The sequence below is a fragment of the Dendropsophus ebraccatus genome, chromosome 6 (genome assembly GCF_027789765.1).
Source record: "Dendropsophus ebraccatus isolate aDenEbr1 chromosome 6, aDenEbr1.pat, whole genome shotgun sequence".
In the NCBI taxonomy this organism is placed as follows: Eukaryota; Metazoa; Chordata; class Amphibia; order Anura; family Hylidae; genus Dendropsophus; species Dendropsophus ebraccatus.
In genome coordinates, this window is record NC_091459.1 from 28650688 (window position 1) to 28672642 (window position 21955).

The following is a 21955-nucleotide window of genomic DNA, read 5'->3' on the forward strand; positions in this document are numbered from 1 at the left end:
GTAGTATGCTTTAGCAAAAATAAGCATTGGGTTAATATGACATGCTGCCTGGAAACTTACTTTGGTATTACAATAGGTTTAGCACTTATGCCATCAGTACAATGTTAAGTGTATTCATCCATCATTTAGGGATGGGCAGGCATGGTAACATCTCCAGATTTATATCTAGTCACCTGTTAATACTTTAGGGTTTTCACTAACTGTGGCGCAACCGTATAACTGTATCATCCGGTAAAAATTTTTTCCATTTATCTTAGAGCCAAACCACGGGGAATGGGGCAACCAAGCTTAATCCACTGTTACCAAGCTTAATCCACTGCTTAATAGACTGCTGCGGCACATACGTGCACCACATGGTCAACACTTCGAAATACATCTGAGCTGCCTCGCGTTGCATTTGCATAGCAACAATTCAAACGAACAACAGTTAATTCTAACGTTCTTACGTTTTCGTCTTTCAAATATCAGTACAGTATAGCATATCCTCATAAGAACATATATAGCAGTTGCTCATGGCCTTGTCGTTAAGGAAAACACCTAGGAAGGCCAGGATAAAGTTTCTTACCACAAATCAAATACAAACTATTTTTGTAAAATTGTATGATGTGTTAAGTGAAAAAAAAAAAAAAAACTAAAAAAAACTGGTTCTGGAATTCCTGCACTGTTTTATACTGAGGTATGTGATTTTCATTGGTTTGATGGACTGCAGCAAACTCCCTTTGTTATTCTGAATATGTTTCATATCCTTCACCTAAAGAAATCCAGACATAGCATCAAACACAGTTCATTCTCCAGAACGGTATTAAAGTGTCTAGGACTTGGGGAAAATTTGAGTTTAAATTTTTTTTTTACACTATATGGTAAATGCAATATTTGGCAAGAAAATGTTCCTACGTCCTAATATCCTGAGTATTTTCCGTCTTTTTTTTTTTTTTTTCGTTTTCTTTGTTATACAAACAAATAATGCATATGTAGTCATGTTAAATTTACACACAACAGCGAAACTCAGTGCATGTGGCTAGGAGAAAGTCTGTGTAAGAAAGAAAGAAAAAAAAAAACTACAAAAATACGGCTTACTTGAAATGAAGACTGGCGCTGTAAGCTCATGTGAAATAAAAAAAAAAAAAGTTCCAATACCGAGGTTTATAAATAACTAACAACTAAATGATAGTGTCAGACTGAAGTAAAATATATAAGAAGCAGTCTGTGGCATCAATGATCAAAAGAACAACATCGAGGAATGTCGGATATTGTGTGAACAGAAAAAAGAAGAAGAGTTGGCTTCCAGTTTTAGGTTGGTGGAAAAAAATCAAGGGATGTGTGGACTGGTTTTTTTTTTTGCATATGGATATTGAACCTATATACAGTTCACCTATAAAATCTTGATGAAAACAAATGAACATTCTGAGGAAATTCCTGAGATTTTGTGACATGGGTCACTGAGAATAAAAGCTGCTGTTGGGTCCTCATGGGTAGTAAATCCATCCCTGTTAAGATCTGAAATTAGAATACATCAAGAAATATTATAGAGCACAAGGAGGACAGTGTGGCCACTGTCTAGTGCCTTGCCTGAGCAAGGTATAGCACCATCGTGAAAGGATCTCCAACTTTCAGAGAGGAGGAAAATACTTATAAACAGTATTGCTGCTAAGACTGCTGTAGTGTGCACCAATAATGTTCCTGGAGGCAGTGGCAGCCAAAGGCTGACGGGTGACTTCTGTATAACCATGCAGCTGTAACATTACTAGGAGAATTCTTTCCTTGGTTGTTCATCTGTGGTACATTTCTCAGTCATCTCCTGACAGAAGTCTACGGTCACTGTTTGACTGTTCTGTTCCAAGCAAGTGTCCCTCTCTGAGTAAGTACTATGCTCCGATCCCTCTACGCCTCTTCTCGCTATACAATTCTCTGGTATATTGTTTGAAACCGAGTGACTTCCGAGCTGTACGTGACCTTGCTCATTGCAGCACTGCATGTTTTCTCCCACATCTTGGGGCGTAACAAGTTTTTGTTCTATTCGTGCTGGTAAAGGGTTGAATGCAGCAGCTGTGGGTAGATCCAAAGGCCTCAAAACAGGGCAGTACCTGTGTAGGGCTTGGATCTGCTCCGGACTCTGTATATCTCTACATACTTCTTGGGATAGGCAAGAGAAGTTGTCTAGTAGCTCTCCCATGCAGGCTTTTAGCTGGTTCCTTTCTGTTAATAACTTTTCTTTTTCACATACCTAATGGATAAAGGAAAAAATATAGCTTACAGCAAAACGTAGTCTTAGGCTGAGTTTAACCATGTTTTTCTGTGCATTTAAACATACGTTCTATATTACTGAAAAGCATAAGACTGGGTTCACACTATGTATGAAATTGTCCGTTCTGTGACACTGCTGTGTCACAGAACGGCCGGTGTCAGTGAAGTTTATCCCGCCCAGTACTGCATTACCGGCAGGATGAACCTCATTTCTTTTTAACTGAGATGCAGGCACATTTGGGTGTGCCTGCATTCCCATTACCCATAGCCGACAATGTAAAGTGTGGCCGGAGCCGCACTTTACATTGTCTGCACTATCAGTTTTGTGCAGCTGCTATTCAACGAATAGCGGCCGCACTAAACTGACACGTCAGTTTTCGGTGTGGACGCAAGGAATCCCAGCCGGAGTGTATACTATGTGTATACACTCTGGCCGGGATTCCATAGAAGTCAATGCAGTGCATTTATTCAATTAATGTCCGGTGTTATTAATTGAATAAATACGTTGTGTGAACTTAGCGTAAAAATGTATATGTTAAAAGAGAAGTCTGGCCAGAGTGTTGGGGAGGGGAGGATAAAAAAAATAACATGCTCTTACCTCCCCCCACTCCAGCACTGGTGAATGCATTCCCCAGCCGCTTCCTGGTCTGAGCGGGGTCGTGACGTGTGAGTTTCACTCAGCCAATCAGTGGCCATAGTGGGTTTTTGTGCCTTGGCCGTTGACTGGCTGAGTGGACCTCAAACGTCATGACCAAGGTCCCGCTCAGACCAGGAAGCGGCCAGGGATCCAAGCAGCTGTATGCATCTACCAGTGCTGATGCGGGGGAGGTAAGAGCATGTTATTTCTTTTATCCTCCCGAGCACTTGCAGAAAAAAATGGGTCTGGCAAGACTTCTCCTTTAAATGTATGCTGCTATGCAGCAGGATCCATTTCCTATTGATTTCCATTATAAAGAACAAGGGATTGAAACGTGTCCATTTTTTTTTCTATACACAAAATATATTTTTTTTACCATATTTTAGTATACAGCAGAAAAAAAATTCACTGTGAACCCAGCCTTACCAAATATACCTGAAATATGCCGGGCCCTTTCAGATGGCCATATGCCGGGCTACACGATTATTGCTCTGTGTAATAGGGCCCTAAGACTCCTAATAGTAAAAGGAAGCTGAATAGAGATTGTGTACCTTCCTGGGTCCTCCTTGCACTGATCAGAGAGATGAGTGCACTGAGAGTGTAGAACGAACTGCGAAGCCATAACTCCATTGCTACACAGTTTTCTCTATGATCAGTCAGAACGAATCAGGAGCTCTGTGCCTGATCTATAAGAGTGGAGGTCAGTCAATATGCAGACTTTCCCCTAGTGAGGGAATGGTGATGACAAGTATGTAACAGCAATATCTAAACACAGGCCAATTCTTTTTTTCTTTTTTTTTTTGCGATGAATGAAAAATTGATGTTTTGTGTAAAGTAAATGTAATATTTAATTATGAGAAAACCTCCTTTTAAAAGACAGATTTTTTTTTTCTTATTTCAAAACAGTGCTATGGACTACCCACCAGCTTATGTATTTCACATTCTAAATTCTGTATACAGTCGAGTTTCCTCTTGCGACAGCGCTGTGCAGCTATTCTGTTTTTGCTTCGCCGCCGAACATCATGAATGAATTCCAACTGTTCCGAGGTCAGCTTGTGCATTTTTATCATCATCTGGAAATCATTGCGTGGAAGATCTGTGATTTGATCAATCGGAAAGGGCAGCTTTACCTGCGGGACAGGAGAAGGCATATTACAAAACTATTCCGAAGCCGGTTACTGAAAACATTAGATAATCTTTACCTAGGATTCTTTAGAAAGAAAGAGGTCGCAATACCACAATTAACTATAATGTATAGTACATGTACCTGCATAGACTGAACAAATAGAGTATCCATCTGGATAATTCTTAAATATGTGAGTATGTATATGTCACCGAACTGGCTATACCTTCTACCCCCTAAAGAGTTTTTCTAACTTTACCGAAACACAGGTTGGGGGGGAGGCACATCACCTGATTGGCCCCCGGTTCCTTTGTTTTAATTACAGCTGTGGGTACGGCATATGACCCAGGGCTCTATGATGCCGCCGGAAAGAGCCAAGTACAGCATTCGGCTCTTTCATGCAGCTTCATAGAGAATGAATAGAGCTGCGGGTCATGTGCTGTACCTGCAGCTGTATTCACAACAAAGGAACTAGGGGCCGATCTGAAATAGTTTCATAACAGGGGTAAAGTTCTGTTTAAAGTGACTCTGTACCCACAATCTGAACCCCCCCCCCCCCAAACCACTTGTACCTTCGGATAGCTGCTTTTAATCCAAGATCTGTCCTGGGGTCCATTCGGCAAGTGATGCAGTTATTGTCATAAAAAGAAACATTTAAACTTGCAGCCCGTGCCAAACGGGAGTATCTGTGCCCTAACTTTGCACCACCCCTCCGGCCCTCCTCCCCACCCTCTTCATCATTAGGAATGCCACTGAAACATTTTCTCCATGCTGAACATTGCAGAGGTCCTTAACGATCCAGCCCATATGCCGGGCTGCCACAGGTGGGGAATAGGAGGCAATCTGCCTGGAGCATTCCTAATGATGAAGAGGGTGGAGAGGAGGGACGGAGAGGTTGTGCTAGACTAATGCATACACAATCTAGGCTACGGCCATTGGGCATGGGGCTGCCAGTTTAAAAGTAGTTTTTTAGGAAAATAACTGCATCACCTGCCGAACGGACCGCAGGACAGATCTTGGATTAAAAGCAGCTATCTGAAGGTATAAGCGGTTTAGGGGGTCAGATTGTGGGTACAGAGTCGCTTTAAAGGGGTCATCTGGAAGCTGTAAAAAACGTTATATTCTGCTGGGAGCAGCATTACCCAGATTATCCTTTAACACACCTAGGACGGACGAATTCCGCCGTCCGTCCAAAAAATGAACCTGTTCATTCTTTGGACAGACGGTGGAATCCGCCCGTGCATAGAATGGAGTCTATGGCACGGGCGGAGACGTGCGCGGGTGCCAGAGTCTGCGAGCAGGTGCGAGCTGTGGAATCAGCGACGGGTTTTTAGTCACGATTCCGTAGTGTGCACGTACCCTAATATGTTTATTTTGAAAACTCTGGCAACCTGGCAATTGCAGTAAAGAGATAGGCCATACAATGTACAGTTAATTAAGACAGAACTTATGTTCTGAGCTTGTCTTGCAGCAGAAGAGTTAAAAACTAGTACAAAAGTAAGAGATGTGTGTGGGAAGAGAGTGACACCTGTCACAGAAAACTAATTACCTGGCAATGTTAAAAGAGAAGTTCTGTCTAAAAAAAAAAAAAAGAAAAAAAATGGGCAGAACACCTTACATTCAAAGTAGGGCTACACAATGATTTTCGCCGTAAGAGGGCAACTGAAGATCACCCTCTCACACTGTATCACACCTGAGGTCGGTGAATGGGGTCACACTGCGACCCACAAGTGGCTGCAACAGCGACCGGATAGTTACATGACTTCTTGCGACTGTCGGATCATGGTTGCTGCCACTTTTGGGTCACAGTGCGAAACCATTCACTAACATAACTCCTCACGGACTCAACTAAACTCCGCTGCTGTGCAATGCTCTGGAAGGTGCCAAGTACGGATCTACTGTATTCTTTCCTAGAAGTAATACGTAGATTTACATAATGCACCAAAACAATTTCTATGCCTCTAGACTATTTTAAAAAGTGTCTAAAACAGTGGTGTGGCTAAGAGAAGTCAGATTAAAGGGGTACTCCAGCTGGATTCTTTCCAGTCTGACACAGTGCTCTCTGCTGACACCTCTGTCCGAGACAGGAACTGTCCAGAGCAATAGCAAATCCTTATAGAAAACCTCTCCTGCTCTGGACAGTTCCACTTCCTGCAGGGAATCCAGCAGCTGATAAGTACTGGAAGATTTTTATATATATCTTATATAACTTTCTGAAACCAGTTGATTTGAAAAAAAAAAAAAGGATTTTTGCTGGAGTACCCTTTTAATGGTGTGCCTCATCATTTTGGCAAAACTAGAATACAGTGTAAATTTGGCACATCATCAACATGCTTGATCTCATTTTAGGCAGGATAAATGTAAGGCAGTTATAATAGATCAGTACAAGAAACCTATAATATGGTTGTGTTGGCAAGTCCTAGGACCACATTCACAGTCACTGATCACTTGTGTTACCGTGTTGCAAAAGCAATTCTATCCCATTCACACAATGTAGTTAAAGTGACTGTACTGTACCATCAGGCCAGGGATGAAGCACTAGAGGCGGGCCGACCCACCCCCAGTGGGAGGAAACCCCCGCCCCTCTATGACACGGCTCCATTGATTCTAATCAATGGAGTAGTGTCATAGAGGGGCAGGGGTTGGCTCACAGTGGGGGTGGGTTGGCCCGCCTCTAGTGCTTCATCCTGGGCCTGATGGTACAGTCACTTTAAAAATGGTTAAAAATTCTGTCCATTTGGCTTTTTGTGGCAGTTCTTGCTTTTTCATTTCAATGTTGAAAGAACAATGATAACCACTATTAGGCTATGTTCTCACAACATCTCTTCGGGTGAAATAACGAACGTTATTTTATAATGACTGCCCGAGAAAAATGATCATGATCATTAACATTAGTCATTATAAAAAAAAATTTCATCTAAAAAAAAGACTTTGTGGGAACATAGCCTTACATGGTTACTACTAAATAAAAAAAATCTACCAAAATAAGCAATGTTACTTATTCCTATAGATTCCTCGTGGAAAAGCTGGCAGATATGTTAACATTGAATGGTTCTAATCCTCATATGGATGTATGATCTGCAGCACTTCTTTCATAAATGTCTACCTTAGATTTCTGCTGTGGATCTTAGTTTAAGGGGTTATCCAGCTAATCTTTTTCTTTCAAATCAACTGTGTCAAAAATTTCAAGTGTTCCAGTAGTTATCAGCTGCTGTATGCCCTGCAGGAAGTGGTGTATTCTTTCCAGTCTGACACAGTGCTCTCTGCTGCCACCTCTGTACGAGACAGGAAAGGTTTTCTATGGGAATTTGCTACTACTTTGGACAGTTCCTGTCTCAGACAGAGGTGGCAGCAGAGAACACAGGGTCAGGCTGAAAAGAAAACAACATTTCCTGCAGGACATACAGCAGCTGATAAATACTGGAGTACTTGTGATTTTTAAATGGAATTAAATTACAAATATTTTAACTTTCTGAAACGAGTTGATTTGAAAGAAAAATATTTTCGCTGGTCAACCCCTTTGAATAATAATGTAACAATATGCAAATCCAGCACATATTGTATGACCATAACCTTATATATAATAAGTCAAACTTAGATTGGGAAGCCATTGATTTTCACTTTTTTTTTCACTTTTCACACTGCATGTTGTATAAATCCTTATGCAGGTCCCAGTAGAGGCTCCATCCAACTTGTCCCCAGACAACCACTGTAAAACATTGAGAATGGCCAATCTCCAAGTCCGATCTTGCACACTGTATATGTTCATATGTTTCCTGCATTACACAATGTGTTATATGGCCGACTAGTGCTAAAGAAAGCAGCAATGTTTGAAATGGAAGAATAAATGGAAATTGCAAAAAAAACCAAACACACATCTTTCCAAATTACTAAAGAGTGTTGTAACACCCAACTTCTGCCACTAGAGAGCAGCAATGACATACTGTAAACCATAACTTGGTATCGGGCAGAAACTATGACAATTAATCCAGACCTTTACTGATTTTAGGAGCAATAAGATAACAATCCAATACGGGTCAATCACACCTATTAGGCATATACACTAGCCATTACACTCTCAACATGGCTCCACCAATGACAACGTCACTATTCTCCCTAAAACGTACAGTTCTTAAGCAGATCAATTACCAAGATAAAAGGCATTATAGAACAAGAACAGGTCCATTCTCCCATTCATCTAAATGACAATTTTTTTTTACTGAATCTGATTAGTGATGAGCGGATTGTAAATTCCACCTTTATATGTATGCCATATAGCTGTATACGTTGTCCAAAGTACCACTAAAAAAAAAAAAAAAAAAACATACACAGCACAGTACACACTGGGGGAGATTTATCAAACATGGTGTAAAGTGAAACGGGCTCAGTTGCCCCTAGCAACCAATCAGATTCCACCTTTCATTTTCCAAAGAGTCTGTGAAGAATGAAAGGTGGAATCTGATTGGTTGCCAGGGGCAACTGAGCCAGTTTTACTTTACACCATGTTTGATAAATCTCCCCTATTGACTGTACTTTTCAATATAGTAAAAGAAAGGTGTAGTGACATATACTGGCCAGTTAGGCCAAAAGACCTCTGTAGCCAGAGGACACACGCAGCATATTCAACCTTCCATGGGCCACAAATATAGAGTGAACATTTTCTGTTTTTGTTTTTTTTTTTCCCCCCACCTTTATTGATGAGGTTCATAACATTCCTAGGCAGCATGCTAGGGATAATAATTATATTTTAATATGTATAGGAATCGAAAACTGCTAATTCTCACATCCCAATTGACGTACCAATAGCAAGCAAAAGAGTAAAATAAAACTACATAATGCTGTCACCTGTCTTAAAAAGAAAATACGGCAGATACACAACTAGCCCCTGAGGAACCAGACAAGTGCCCAAGAATAAAAAAAGCATGTTAAAGGAGAAGTCCGGCGAAAATTTTTATTTAAGTATTGTATTGTCCCCCCCAAAAGTTATTCAAATCACCAATATACACTTATTACGGGAAATGCTTATAAAGTGCTTTTTTCCCCTGCGCTTACTACTTTATCAAGGCTTCACTTCCTGGATAACATGGTGAGGTCACTTCCTGGATAAAATGGGGATGTCACTTCCTGGATAAAATGGTGATGTCACGACCCAACTCCCAGAGCTGTGCGGGCTGTGGCTGCTGGAGAGGATGATGGCAGGGGGACACTGAGGGACAATGGGCACTGGAGGGACACTGAGCATCCCCCTGCCATTATCCTCTCCAGCAGCCACAGCCCGCACAGCTCTGGGAGTCGGGGTGTGACATCATCATGTTATCCAGGAAGAGACATCACCATTTTATCCAGGAAGTGACATCACCATGTTATCAAGGAAGTAAAGCCTTGATGCAGCAGTAAACGGTTAAGGTGTTGCAACGGCCCATTTAAATCCAGACCTCAACACAATTGAAATTCTGTGGCAAGCATTAAGAGCAGTTTGCAAAAATGAGTGCCCGCAAACCTCAATGAGGCAACGCTGTAAAGAAGTATGAGCCAAAATTCCTTGAATATGATGGGAGAGACTGATAAAATCATAAGGAAATGATCACTTAAAGTAGAGCTGGGCGATATGGCCCCAAAAAAAATAATTTCGATTTTTATTTGACATTATGGAGCATTCTCGATTTAAATCTCAATTTTTTTTCTTCCTTTACTAAATGGAAAATTTTTCTTCTTACAGGTGTCTCTGATACTATTTTAATAAAGTTTGAGGCAGAGACTGTTTTGCTTCATGCAGTTACATTGTTGTCCCCGAATAAGCAGTTATGTCTAATATGTGCCACATATAGTGGTTAGGCCCCTCTGTACCTCTCTATAGTAGTTGGGTCCTCTCTGTGCTTCCATGTAGGTAGCCTCCCCCTCTCCCTAGTAAGTAGTATTCCCTATGTAGCTATCCCTTATGTAGGTAGTCCACCTAGTAGTCAGCACTCTGTAGTAAGCACCCCCTGTAGGTAATCCCCTCTATAGTGTAGGTAAGCCCCCCCGCCGCCCCCATACACAATCCCCCTGTAGTAAAAACACCCCCTGTAGGTAATCTCCCCTCTGTAGTTATTCCCCTGTAGGTAAACCCCATCTTATGTAGATAATACTCTTGTACATAATCCCTACTCTTTAGGCAATTCCTACTCTTCAGACAATCCCCCCTGTAGTAAACACCATCCCCTGTAGGTAATCTCCTCTCTGTAGGCAATTGCCAGTGTACGGATCCCCCACCCCACATTTTGGCAAAAAATAAATAAAATACAAAATAACAAATACACTTACTCACCTGGCTTCAATGCAGTTCCTCAGTGTCCCCTTATGCTCCAAGCCCTGTGAGCTCTATGGCATAGATGCAGCAACTGTTGCAGGGTGGGGGCGTGTCGATACGTGCCCGCCTGTCCCTAGGGTGTCCTGATCGTTAACTCTTTCAGTCCTGTAGTGCATGAGACTCTTGCATGCTGCAGCAGTGCAAGGGTTAAGGGCCAAAACACAGGACATTCTGCCTTACTGGCTTCCTGCACTGACAAACCTCCGACCCGCAAAGCGGAATCCCGCAACTTGCCGGCAGCCTCAGAACGGAGGTGGGAGGTTATCAGTGCAGGGGCTGATAAGGTTAAAGACCAGAACACAGAACATTTGTGCCCTATCAGCTCCTGCACTAATAACCTCAGACCTCTATTCTGAGGCTGCCAGCAATTTGCAGGTTTGCGGGTTGGAGGGTTGTCAGTGTAGGAAGCCAGTAAGGCAGAAATATCCTGTGTTCTGGCCCTTAAAGTAGAAGTCCAGCCATTTGAAAAATTCCACAGCCGGCAGGGGGAACATAACAAACAACCATTGCTTACCTCTCTTTGTGCCCGTCATGCACCATGTGACTGGCTCTGGAACCATCTTCGGAGGGCATCTGATGACGTCACAATTATACAAATTAGAGTGTGTTGTTGTATTTACCTAATGTGAAAGCAAATGTACCAGCAGAACATTCGCAGTAAAATTTTCACATGGATAGAATGGTGCCAGTGCGGGGAAGCCGATGCCACAGCGATTTTTTTTCACTTCGGCCCGGTTCCCACGTACGGTGCCATTCTATTCCTGGGCACCGGCCGGGGCTGAAGCACTGCCCCTCTGTGATGCGGCTCCATTCATTCTAATGCCCAGTGGGAATTTCCCCCCACTGGGGCGGGCCAGCCCACCTCCAGTGTTCAGCCCTAGCCAATGCCCAGGAATAGAACGGCGCTGTACGCAGGAATCTGGCCACAGTTAAAAAAAAGGACCGCACAACTGTCTTCCCCGTCCGGCGCCATTCTATCTGTGTGAAAAAGCAAATGTACTACTGCTACGTTCACTTTAACCCTTTCTCCTGTTATGCATTCTGGGCCTTAAGGCCAGAGTAATTTTTTTTTCCTATGGTTGTTTCTAGGGATGGTCCGAACCCGCCGAGGTTCGGGTTCGGATGAACCCGAACGTTCGGCATCGGATTCCCGATGTCTGCCCGCTCCGTGCAGCGGGCGGATCCAGCGGGAAGACCGCCTGGAAAAATGGGATTATGGCTATGGCTGTATCCCATTTTTCCAGGCGGTCCTCCCGCTAGATCCGCTCGCTGCACGGAGCGGGCAGACAGCGGGAATCATTACCGAGGGTTCGTACGAACTCGATCCGAACTCGGTTCGGACCATCCCTAGTTGTTTCCCATGGGGTGTAACTTTTTTTAAATTTCTTCGCTGACATAGCCATATGCATAACCATATTTCTAGGTAGTGGATTAACAGAGTACATAAATCCTAGCCCTTTTTCTATTTTATTTTTTTACTGCATAAAAAGGCACATCAGTGGTCATTAAGCAGTTAACACCTTAGGTCCAGATGTGTTTATTATTATGATTTTTTTACTGATATGTAAAATAGTAGAATTTAAAGAAGTCTGTTGAGATTTTTTTTATTGAAGTATTGCATTTGTTATGCAAATCCCCAATATACACTTATTACGGGAAATGCTTATAAAGTGCTTTTTTCCCTGCACTTACTACTGCATCAAGGCTTCACTTCCTGGATAACATGGTGATGTCACTTCCTGGATAATATGGTGATGTCACTTCCTGGATAACATGGTGATGTCACGAGCAGACTCCCAGAGCTGTGTGGGCTGTGGCTGCTGGAGAGGATGATGGCAGAGGGATGCTCAGTGTCCCTCCAGTGCCCTGTGTCTCTCAGTGTCTCCCTGCCATCATCCTCTCCAGCAGCCACAGCCCGCACAACTCTGGGAGTCGGGTCGTGACATCACCATTTTATCCAGGAAGTGACATCACTATGTTGTCCAGGAAGTGACATCACCATGTAATCCAGGAAGGGAAGCCTTGATGCAGTAGTAGGGGTACAAAGTAGTAGCAGTAGTGCAGGGAAAAAAAGCACTTTATAAGTATTTCCCGTAATAAGTGTATATTGGGGATTTGTATAACTTTAGGGAGGCAATACAATACTTTAATAAAAATTTTCACCGTACTTTAACAAGAATGTATACTGTCTTTTTCTTAACACTGTATATATTTGAAAATATTCTAAATATACCGAATTCCTATAGATTGTGAATACGGTTCTATGCAGGAGTTCACATACTATATATACAGTATGACATAGCTTTCCTTTGATGCATGTTCTTTACATTCCAGAGATTTGCCTACAGAACTGTGCAAACAATAGAATATTGTGTGTACCACATGTCATAAAACGTAGACTTTGGCTCCATCAGCGGCGTGTAAAGTCTGCTCTTTGCCCCCTTTCACACAACTTGTCTTCAACAGAACTTTCTACTTTAGTGATGTGGGATATCAGCGGCATCAGACACCCAAACAAACACACAGCATTGCACTTTAAACAGGACAACTAAACTTAGAATTGATGATGTGGACATCCAGTGCATACACAGATTACTCATTGTTTGGCAACAACTCTGTACTAGCGCCTTATCCCCTTAAAGCGGTATTCTCATCTAATATAGTTGTACTTGTAGGACTCATCAAGTTAAACACTTTTACAGATACATTCCTTTAGCAAACTTGCCTCCCCCTGGGCTTTATTTAAATGTTCCCTACAACGGCCGGACTTTTACGTAGTGTGAACATAGCCTAAAAGTGTGTTTTTTTTTTTTTTTTTGACACACGCGCAGTATTCACGAATGTGACTGAATGGGGGAGATTTATCAAACATGGTGTAAAGTGAGACTGGCTCAGTTGCCCCTAGCAACCAATCAGATTCCACCTTTCATTTTCCAAAGAGTCTGTGAGGAATGAAAGATGGAATCTGATTGGTTGCTAGGGGCAACTGAGCCAGTTTCACTTTACACCATGTTTGATAAATCTCCCCCGATGTTTATTACCCTGAATCTGCAGTTTTTAGAAGTATCCCATGTGTGGCCATAGTTCGCTGGCTGACTCATATATAAAGAAAAATAAAAGGGCACCCTGGGGATTTTGCTGCTTTTTTTTTATTAAGGTGTTTTTCAGGCACCGTACTAGGTTTGCAAAAGAGTTAGGTGCCAAAACACCACAGTAGAAACCATTTTTCAAACTACACCCCCCAAGTAATTTATATATAGGAGGTAGTGAGCTGTTGCCCCCAGAGATGCTTAATAGAATTAGAGTACTTATCAGCTGCTGTATGTCCTGCAGGAAGTGGTGTATTATTTCTTGTCTGACACAGTGCTCTATGCTGCGACTTCTGTGTCAGTGAATGTCCAAAGAAGGAGAGGTTTTCTATGGGGACAGTTCCTGACATGGACAGGGATGGCAGCAGAGAGCGATGTGTCAGATTGGAAAGAATACACCACTTCCTGCAGGGCATACATCATCTGATAAGTACTGGAAGGCTAGAGTTTTTAAATAGAAGCAATTTACAACATTATGTAACATTCTGACACCAACTGATTTTTTTTACGTTTTTTTTCTCTGGAGTAGGCCTTTAAGAATAGCACTATAGGAATTTTGTTGTAAAAAAATAAAAAATTCAAACGTTCTAATAATATGTAATTTCAGCTCAGTTTTTTTTTTGTTTTATTTTGTTTTGGTGCATTTGGCATTTGGTGCAAGTTTTTAGCATTGGGCCATGAAAGTGAAAATTTTACATTTTTTTTCCAGTAAAATAAAATTTTGCCTCAAAATTTAACATTTTTAGGGCGGGTTCACACTACGGAATTCTCGCGGACAATGTCCGCGCAATTCCGTCAGCTGTCCGCCCGCACGTCTGGGCGCTTTTCCGCTGGCTCCATAGACACCATTCTATGGGCCGGCGTATACCGCGATCCGCTAAAAGAAGTGACAAGACACTTCTTTCAGCGTATAGCGGAATACGCCGGCCCATAGAATTGTGTCTATGGGGCCGGCGGAAATGCGCCCAGATGTGCGGGCGCACAGCTGACGGAATTCTGCGGACATTGTCCGCGAGAATTCCGTAGTGTGAACCTGCCCTTACAAAGAACATAGTGAATTGTGAACAGGTGAATAAGAGCTCTAAAATGTACTGTGCAATTTCTCTCAAATATGGCAGCACCACTTTCTAAGAGCTATAAATTGCAGTGTACCGTATGAGTGCTTGTTTTTGTAAGACAAGAAAAGGATTGCAAAAACGCAGTGTGAACCCAGCCTTAAACTGCACATTTGTAAACTGTTGAGTCTTGCCTTTACGTTGTTGTCTTTGCAATATAAGTGGCACTACCATCATTCTGCTGGTGGATACAATTATGGTAATACCATATTTATATCCTTTTCTATTTTTACACAATATAAACAGTTAAAGGGTTATCCCAAGACTACAACTTACCACCCATAATAGGTTGTAAGTGAAAGGTGGGGTTTCTTCTGATTTCTGTAGCCCCACTGATCAGAAAAAATGGGGGGGGGGGGGGGGTCTTGACTGCTTGGTATGAGCGAGTCAAGTGGTGGTCCTGTATATGAACTGCCACTCCATTCAAACTCTAGGGGGTCTGACAGACATAACTTTTTTGTTGTTGTGTCAGAGCATGTTTATTGTGGGATGGGATGTAATTTTTAGGGGTACCAGTCTTGCAATCTTTTGATTTTTGGAACCAAACAGCAATTGTGGGCAAAGTTTTAGGGATTTTTTATGGCATAAATAAAATTACAGATTTATATTATGGGTAGCTTTTTTCCCCCCCTTTTTCTCTTATAATAATGGACTTTACTGGGAAAGTTAGCTGGTCATTTAGTCATTAGTATAGTACACATCTATCCATCTATACAGCTGTGCACTATATCCATCAGCTGACGGAGCCTGTACCTTACCTGGTCCCCTCTCCGGCTTGGTTTGGGGGTTCCCGGCAGGTCCCGCTCAGCTAATCAGTGCGCTGCCGCGCCGCAGCGCACTGATTGGTTTAACAGGACATGAAGACTCCGGGAGCCCCGAAGCAAGCCGGAGCGGGGACCAGGTGATGTACAGGCTCCGGCAGCGGGGGGGTTAACGGGGCGGGCTGCATCCATGGGATGTCCATCCTTCTGTGAGTTTGTCTGCAATTGAGTGCACAGGGCAGGGATCTGCAGCGGGTCTCACTGCGAATTCTCAGCGAGAAATCCGCCGCGGATTCGCCCAGTGTGTTTGTACCCTAAAGGCCCTATTCCACCAAGTGATCTGACGACAGATTATCTGCCAAAGATTTGAAGCCAAACCCAGGAGTGGATTTGAAAAGAGTCTTTCCAGTCTTTCCTTTATGACCTGTTCTCTGATTATAGTCTGTTCCTGGGTTTGGCTTCAAATCTTTGGCAGATAATCTGTCGTCAGATCTGTTGGTGGAATAGGGCCTTAAGACAGCATGATAAATCTCCTAGATCAATCTAGCAGCCAACAATCTGTCCTCATATGGGTGGGAGCTCAATTCATCTGACATAGAGCTATGAGTCTTCCTAATAAACAATAGTTTTGATTAGTGGTGGTTCCACTGACCAGGAAAATAAGCTGGGAGCAGTGTGTGGCAGCTTGCTGCACTCCCCCACTGTCAGTCATCTCTGTCCAGGCAGCCCTATCGAATTATAATGGACCTGCCAGGATGGATATCACTCCTCGTTCTCCTGAGCCATGGGGGTCTCAGCAGTGGGACCCTGACAGATAAAACGTTTAGACAGTTTGCCCATTTAAATAATGAAATTCTGCCTGCATTTTAACTTAAAGTGACTCTGTACCCAAAATCTGACCCCCCCAAACAGCTTGTACCGTCAGATAGCTGCTGTTAATCCAATATCTCTCCTGGGGTCCTTTCAGCAGGTGATGCAGTTATTGTCCTAAAAAATAACTTTTAAACTTGCAGCCCCGTGTCAAATTGGCTTGGCCTAGAGTGTCTGTGCATTAGGCTAATGATGAAGAGGGCGAGGAGGAGGGACAGAGAGGGTGTGCCAGCCTAATGCACAGTCACTCTAGGCCACGCCAATTTGGCACAGGGCTGCAAGTTTAAAAGTTGTTTTTTTAGGACAATAACTGCATCACCTGCCGAACGGACCCCAGGACGGATCTTGGATTAAAAGCAGCTATCTGAAGGTACAAGTGGTTTGGGGGGGGGGACAGATTGTGGGTACAGAGTCACTTTAATGTGATTTTATTAATGTGCAAACAGCCATCAGCAGACACAAAGGTATCACTTGCTTAATCTCCATATCACCTTTCTGCCTATGGGTGAATCGCTATTCTGACTGCTCTGTTACATCTGAACAGATAGACACCAGTATGGTTGTAAATATAGAAATAGCTACTTTTTAAAAATCTAAATCTTACAAATGAAAAACTGTGCAATAGTTTTATTCAGGTGTGGAAAGTAAGACACCTCCCTTCAAAGAGGCTTCCGTTTGGCTGTATATTTGGGATCATTGTCTGATGCAGAATAAAAATTTGGAGCCAAAGTCTGTAAGAACTGTGATAATAACCCCCCTCCCCCAGATCCCTCATCTCAACATCATTGGGTCTGCCTGGGATTACATGCAGAAGAAGACGGATATGAGCAAGTTCACAGCACTGTATATGGTATGAATACGTATTTTAAAGTGATATTGTCACCCCCTTTCGATAAAAGGAGTTCTCAGCACTATTCTTAAGCTTATATTATGGACATTTCATATTTTACCTAATAAAGAATTTTTTAGTGGTCTCTCCACTCAAAAATGCGTTATTGTTGGTGGATAGTGTCACATGGGCGGGGCTTCACAGCCATGGTGCCCCAAATCTCCCCCTACATCTGTGCTGTAGGCCCCACCCCTCTGTGACATTATTGCTTCGAGGCATAGGCCCCTCCCCCTCTGCGACAGCCAGAGCAGAGGGGGTGGGGCCTAGGCCTCTAGGTTGGCCCATTTCCGATGTCACAGTGGAGGAGTGGGGCTTGGGCACAGATGATGTCACCGAGAGGTGGGGCCTACGGCGCTGATGTAAGCTGGCATATGGGGCACCATGGTCTGGAAGCCCTGCCTATATGACACTGTCCACCAACAATAACATGCATTTTTGAGGTGAGAGACCACCAAGAAATCCTTTATAAGGTAAACTATGAAATGTCCAGAATATAAGCTTAAGAATGGTGCTGAAAGGGGGCGACAATATCACTTTAAGTAGAACTCCTTTTTGAATTTGTCCTTAAGGTGTGTGTAATTGCCTGCGCCACCTTCTTACTCCTTGTTTGTAGTATGGGCAGGTCCTCTGTGCTGCTCAGAAAAAATACCTGTGACCACAACTGCTGTAAAAACAGAATGGACACTGGATACAGGAAGTCACTGATAGCCGGTCCAGAGGAGGACATTTATACATTTGGAGCATTTAGCAGGAAAGAAATATGTTGGTATTTATTCCATTATAAAAAAAAAAGGATCAGTTTTTATTACTGCACACAAAAATATAGTCAACTTAATTTTTGTGTCTGTTAAAGAAACAGATCCGTCTTGATGTGTTTTTTTTTTTACAATGGAAGTCAATGGAAAAACGGATCAAAACGAATGCACACAAATGCATAAGTTTTTTGCAAAAAAAAAAAAAAAAAAAAAGGATGAAAAAAACGTAGTGTGAACCCAGCCTAACACATTTTCTGTGCTCATGTGACTGTGGCTCAGAAAATGAAGACTTAAAATGTAATAGCCTGTAAAAAAAAAAAGGCAGGCCAAACACTAACAAACAAACCAAATAATTAGTTTGTGAACAGTTGCACTTCCCTGTCTGTTCACTTCAGTTTTGGCTCATTTTGTCCTTATGTGGAGGCAGCAAAAGCTGCTATTCTTTTGGCTGCTGGAGAGAATTGTGTCTGAACACTGAGTGTAGAGACAAAACCATAACTTCATGTACAAGTACCCAATAGTCATTCATCACAGACACGTAAAATAGATTTGTTGAAGCGAGTTTCAACCTTTTATGTGTTGGCTTGCAGATACACGCCTTCAAAAAATATGTTGTTCTATCCTTCTAACTTCCCTCTGTGCTCATAGGCAGAAAGATATTAAGGTAAGTTTACATACGAAAGATTCAGACATATCTGTGGGAGGTAACAATGAAGTTAATGCAAAGATGGCTAATAAAAGTATCTATGCCCTGATATGCAGGACAGAAGCGATGTTTGATGCTAACTTCCCTAAAGGAGAAGTCCGGAGAGGGGCAAAAAAATTATTTTGGGCCAGGGGGTGGAGGAAAATAAAAAAAGAGGTCATGTCCACCTGTCCCAAGGCCCGTGCAGTGCTGCGTCCCGGTGCTGGACCCCAGTTGGCTGTATTCTCAGCTTCCCTCTGGCTACGTCATGATCCAGCTTACGGATGCCTTGCTCAGCTAGTCAGTGACTGGGGCGTGACACCGCTGCAGTCACTGACTGGCAGAGCCAGCCTAATCCCACGCGCTTGTGACTTTTCAGCCGGGTCATTACATACCCAAAACCTGGAAGATGACACCTGAGGGGCATTATAGCCCGCTCAAGCGTCTTAACGCGGGCATGGGAGCAGATAAGCTTAGGGGGAAATTTATCAAACTGGTGCAAAATAGAACTGGCTCAGTGGCCCCTAGCAACCAATCACATTCCACTTTTTATTTCTCTTGGGATTCAAATGAAAGGTGGAATCTGATTGGTTGCTAGGGGCAACTGAGCCAGTTCTACTTTACAACACTTTGATAAATCTCCCCCTTAGTGTCTTTTTTTATCTTCCCCTCACCCCCTGCCCGTAATGATTTTTGCCCCCCCCCCTGCCGGACTTTTCCTTTAAGGGTTTTTATAGGATTCAACTGATACAGTAAAGTACTGTACAACACTGCTTTACATAAACAATGCTAACATAATACTTGAAGTGACAAATTCGACTAATGCTTGGGTTCCTTACCTCAGGCCCTCTGTCTTGCACCGGACACGACTCACTATCTGCTTCTGAGAACGACCCAGATTCGTCACTTGAGTTTGTTCCATAAGACTGCTCACATTTTATCTGTGGCCGTACTTGATTAAAAATTGAGTCAGCCATTGAACAAGCTTCCTGATGATCAGTGGATGGGAAACGTGGGCCTTGTGAACAAGGAGATGATGAAAATTCAAGGAGAGGAAGGCTACACGGGGAACCACCACTGCCATCTTCTGCATATGAGTATGAGGAGCATGAGCTTGATGTCCTTGTTCTAGTTTCCAAAGGTGGAGAACGAGGGCATACTTTAATTGGCACAGGACAGCTAGTGTTTGGCCGCAGCCTTCCTGGCAATGGGTCCGCTATCAGCCCACTATGGGAAAAGGCATGCGAACTAGGTAGAGATTGGCTAGCTCCTGCCCAAATACCCTTTGGCACATGCTCAGAGAACTCCTTGTCCAAACAACTGACACCAGAATACGATTGCACCGGAGTGCTTATTTGGTCACAAGCACTTGAAGAGAATATGACGCTTCTCCTGTCTAATTCCATTTCATTCTTGGAGGTAAGCTCTGGACCAGACCCTCGGAGAGGTGAAGCCATGAGGAAGCTAGAAGAATCCTTGTGAGGTTCACAGGACAGTTCATAATTCCCAGTGAAAGGGTTGTAGTCAGTTTTATGGTCACCCTGAGTTGCTCCCTTTTCTACAAGGCATGAAGGACTTCTGACAAAACATTGTTGGGAAGTACCAGGCAAGTCTGTAAATTCCCCCCCTTTCGCTCTGCTAAAAAAAGTCCTTAGATTGGAAGGAGATGACACACTTTTGGGGTTATTAATGGTAACAGGGCTGGGTTGTTTCCTGACCATCTCAACATCTCCTTCTTTATCCCTGATGTCGCTATCATCCCCGGACAAGCAAAGCGTAACACTCTCTTCATCGTTATCGTCATCTTCCCGTGGCTCACTTTTTATCTGGCTTAAAGGAAGTCCTGATTTTAGGCCAATTTCAGAGTTATGTTCACTGAATGTGCTTGTGAAACCTGAGGTACTGTGTGATGTATTGTAGACATTCTTAGTACACGCCAACTGGTATTTCTTATATCGTGGGTAGCGGATTATAGGATCCTTGTCTAAACTTTCTTTGTTTTCCCTTTGCATATTGGAATTAGGCAAAATAACTTCATTTCTATCGGCCGTTTTCCCACCTGAACCAAAGTTGAAAGGCTCGTGAAGCGTTCTTTCCTTGGGGCAAGATATTTTTGATATTTCAGATTCCATGGTCTCCTCTTCACAATCAAAGGTCTCATTGTGCACGCTCTGGCAGGAGGTGTCTTTCTTACACAGAAACAAGCCATCCTCGTTGTTTAGAAGCTGCGACTGAAGGAAGCGGAAGCAGGAGTCCTCCAGGTTATGCATACGTAGGAATTCAGCACATTGGATGACCTCTTGGATGTTTTCTCTGCTCAGTAATAGCTTCGCAGTGTAGGCAAACTGCAACAATGGACCAAATCCTCTAGCAGTGACCTGCAAAAAAGAAAAAGAAAAAAAAACAGGGAAATTGCCAACATTACTATCAGCACTGCAATTGTCCAAAGTCCCTCAAGTGTAGTGAGATAACCTGACAGCTACACTGTCCGTATATAAACACAGTAAAGTAGCAGTTAATCTCCCATCAGGTCAGCAATGACTCCACATTTAATAATTAATTCCGCTTGCTTCTACACATCATGCCATAGTTGAAAAAAAAACAAAAAACTAGACTGGAACATAGACCGGATAACTTCAAACCGCATCCCTGATGAGTGATAAAAAATGTGCTACATCAACACAAGCAATCGCATCCGCCTATACTGGTGAATGAGGAATCCCATTATGCCGGGCTTTCATTGCTAGAATTCTGTCCTTCTATGTCTCGTAGAAAGAAAAAGACAAGTTATGTTTTTCCTTGCCAATAGGACTACATCTGGTATCTATCTGAATAGATCAGCATGTGAAATGAGTGTGTATTGATTTACATCTTCATGTGTAATATAAATAAATGTTACGGCAGCAATCGAACAAGGTCACTTCTAAATTTTATAAATTGGTGGAAGAATGAAAATGCAGCTTAGAACTAAACAGTGCTTCGGATTCATAGTTCACATAAGGCTTTATTAAAGGGGCATACTGGGGAATTTCTTTTAGGCTATGTTCACAAACATTATCTCCCTTAAGAACAAAAGGATTGGGTATTGAAATTAACATGCCCATCTGCTGGCTGGAGAACCGAGACGTCCCATACACATAAGAGAATCAACTAATCCCACCTAGAGTAGTAGATTCAATTGACTTTGCTCTTATAAATAAAATATAAAGTATATAATAAAAATATTGGATATATGTTTCAATTGTTTAATCAATGAACTGCTAATTTGACTTTAGAATTAGAGCTAATGGTAGTCATTAGAGATGAGCGAACCGGGTTCGGGTTCGAGTCGACCCGAACGTTCGGTATTTGATTAGCTGGGGCTGCTGAAGTTGGATAAAGCTCTAAGGTTGTCTGGAAAACATGGATACAGCCAATGACTATATCCATGATTTCCAC

The 21955-nt window shown here is 42.6% G+C and overlaps 1 protein-coding gene across 1 annotated transcript in view; it reads right to left on the reverse strand.

Annotated features, from left to right (window-relative positions):
- Positions 1-621: 621 nt before the first annotated feature.
- BACH2 (BTB domain and CNC homolog 2) overlaps positions 622-21955 on the reverse strand; it is a 210135-nt gene continuing 188801 nt past the window's right edge. The window contains exons 5-7 of the mRNA XM_069974743.1: positions 19357-20895; positions 3805-4011; positions 622-2224 (exon numbers count right to left, since the gene is read on the reverse strand). Of these exons, the coding sequence (XP_069830844.1) occupies positions 1745-2224; positions 3805-4011; positions 19357-20895 (2226 nt within the window). The 3' untranslated portion in view covers positions 622-1744. The remainder of the gene's footprint in view (positions 2225-3804; positions 4012-19356; positions 20896-21955) is intronic.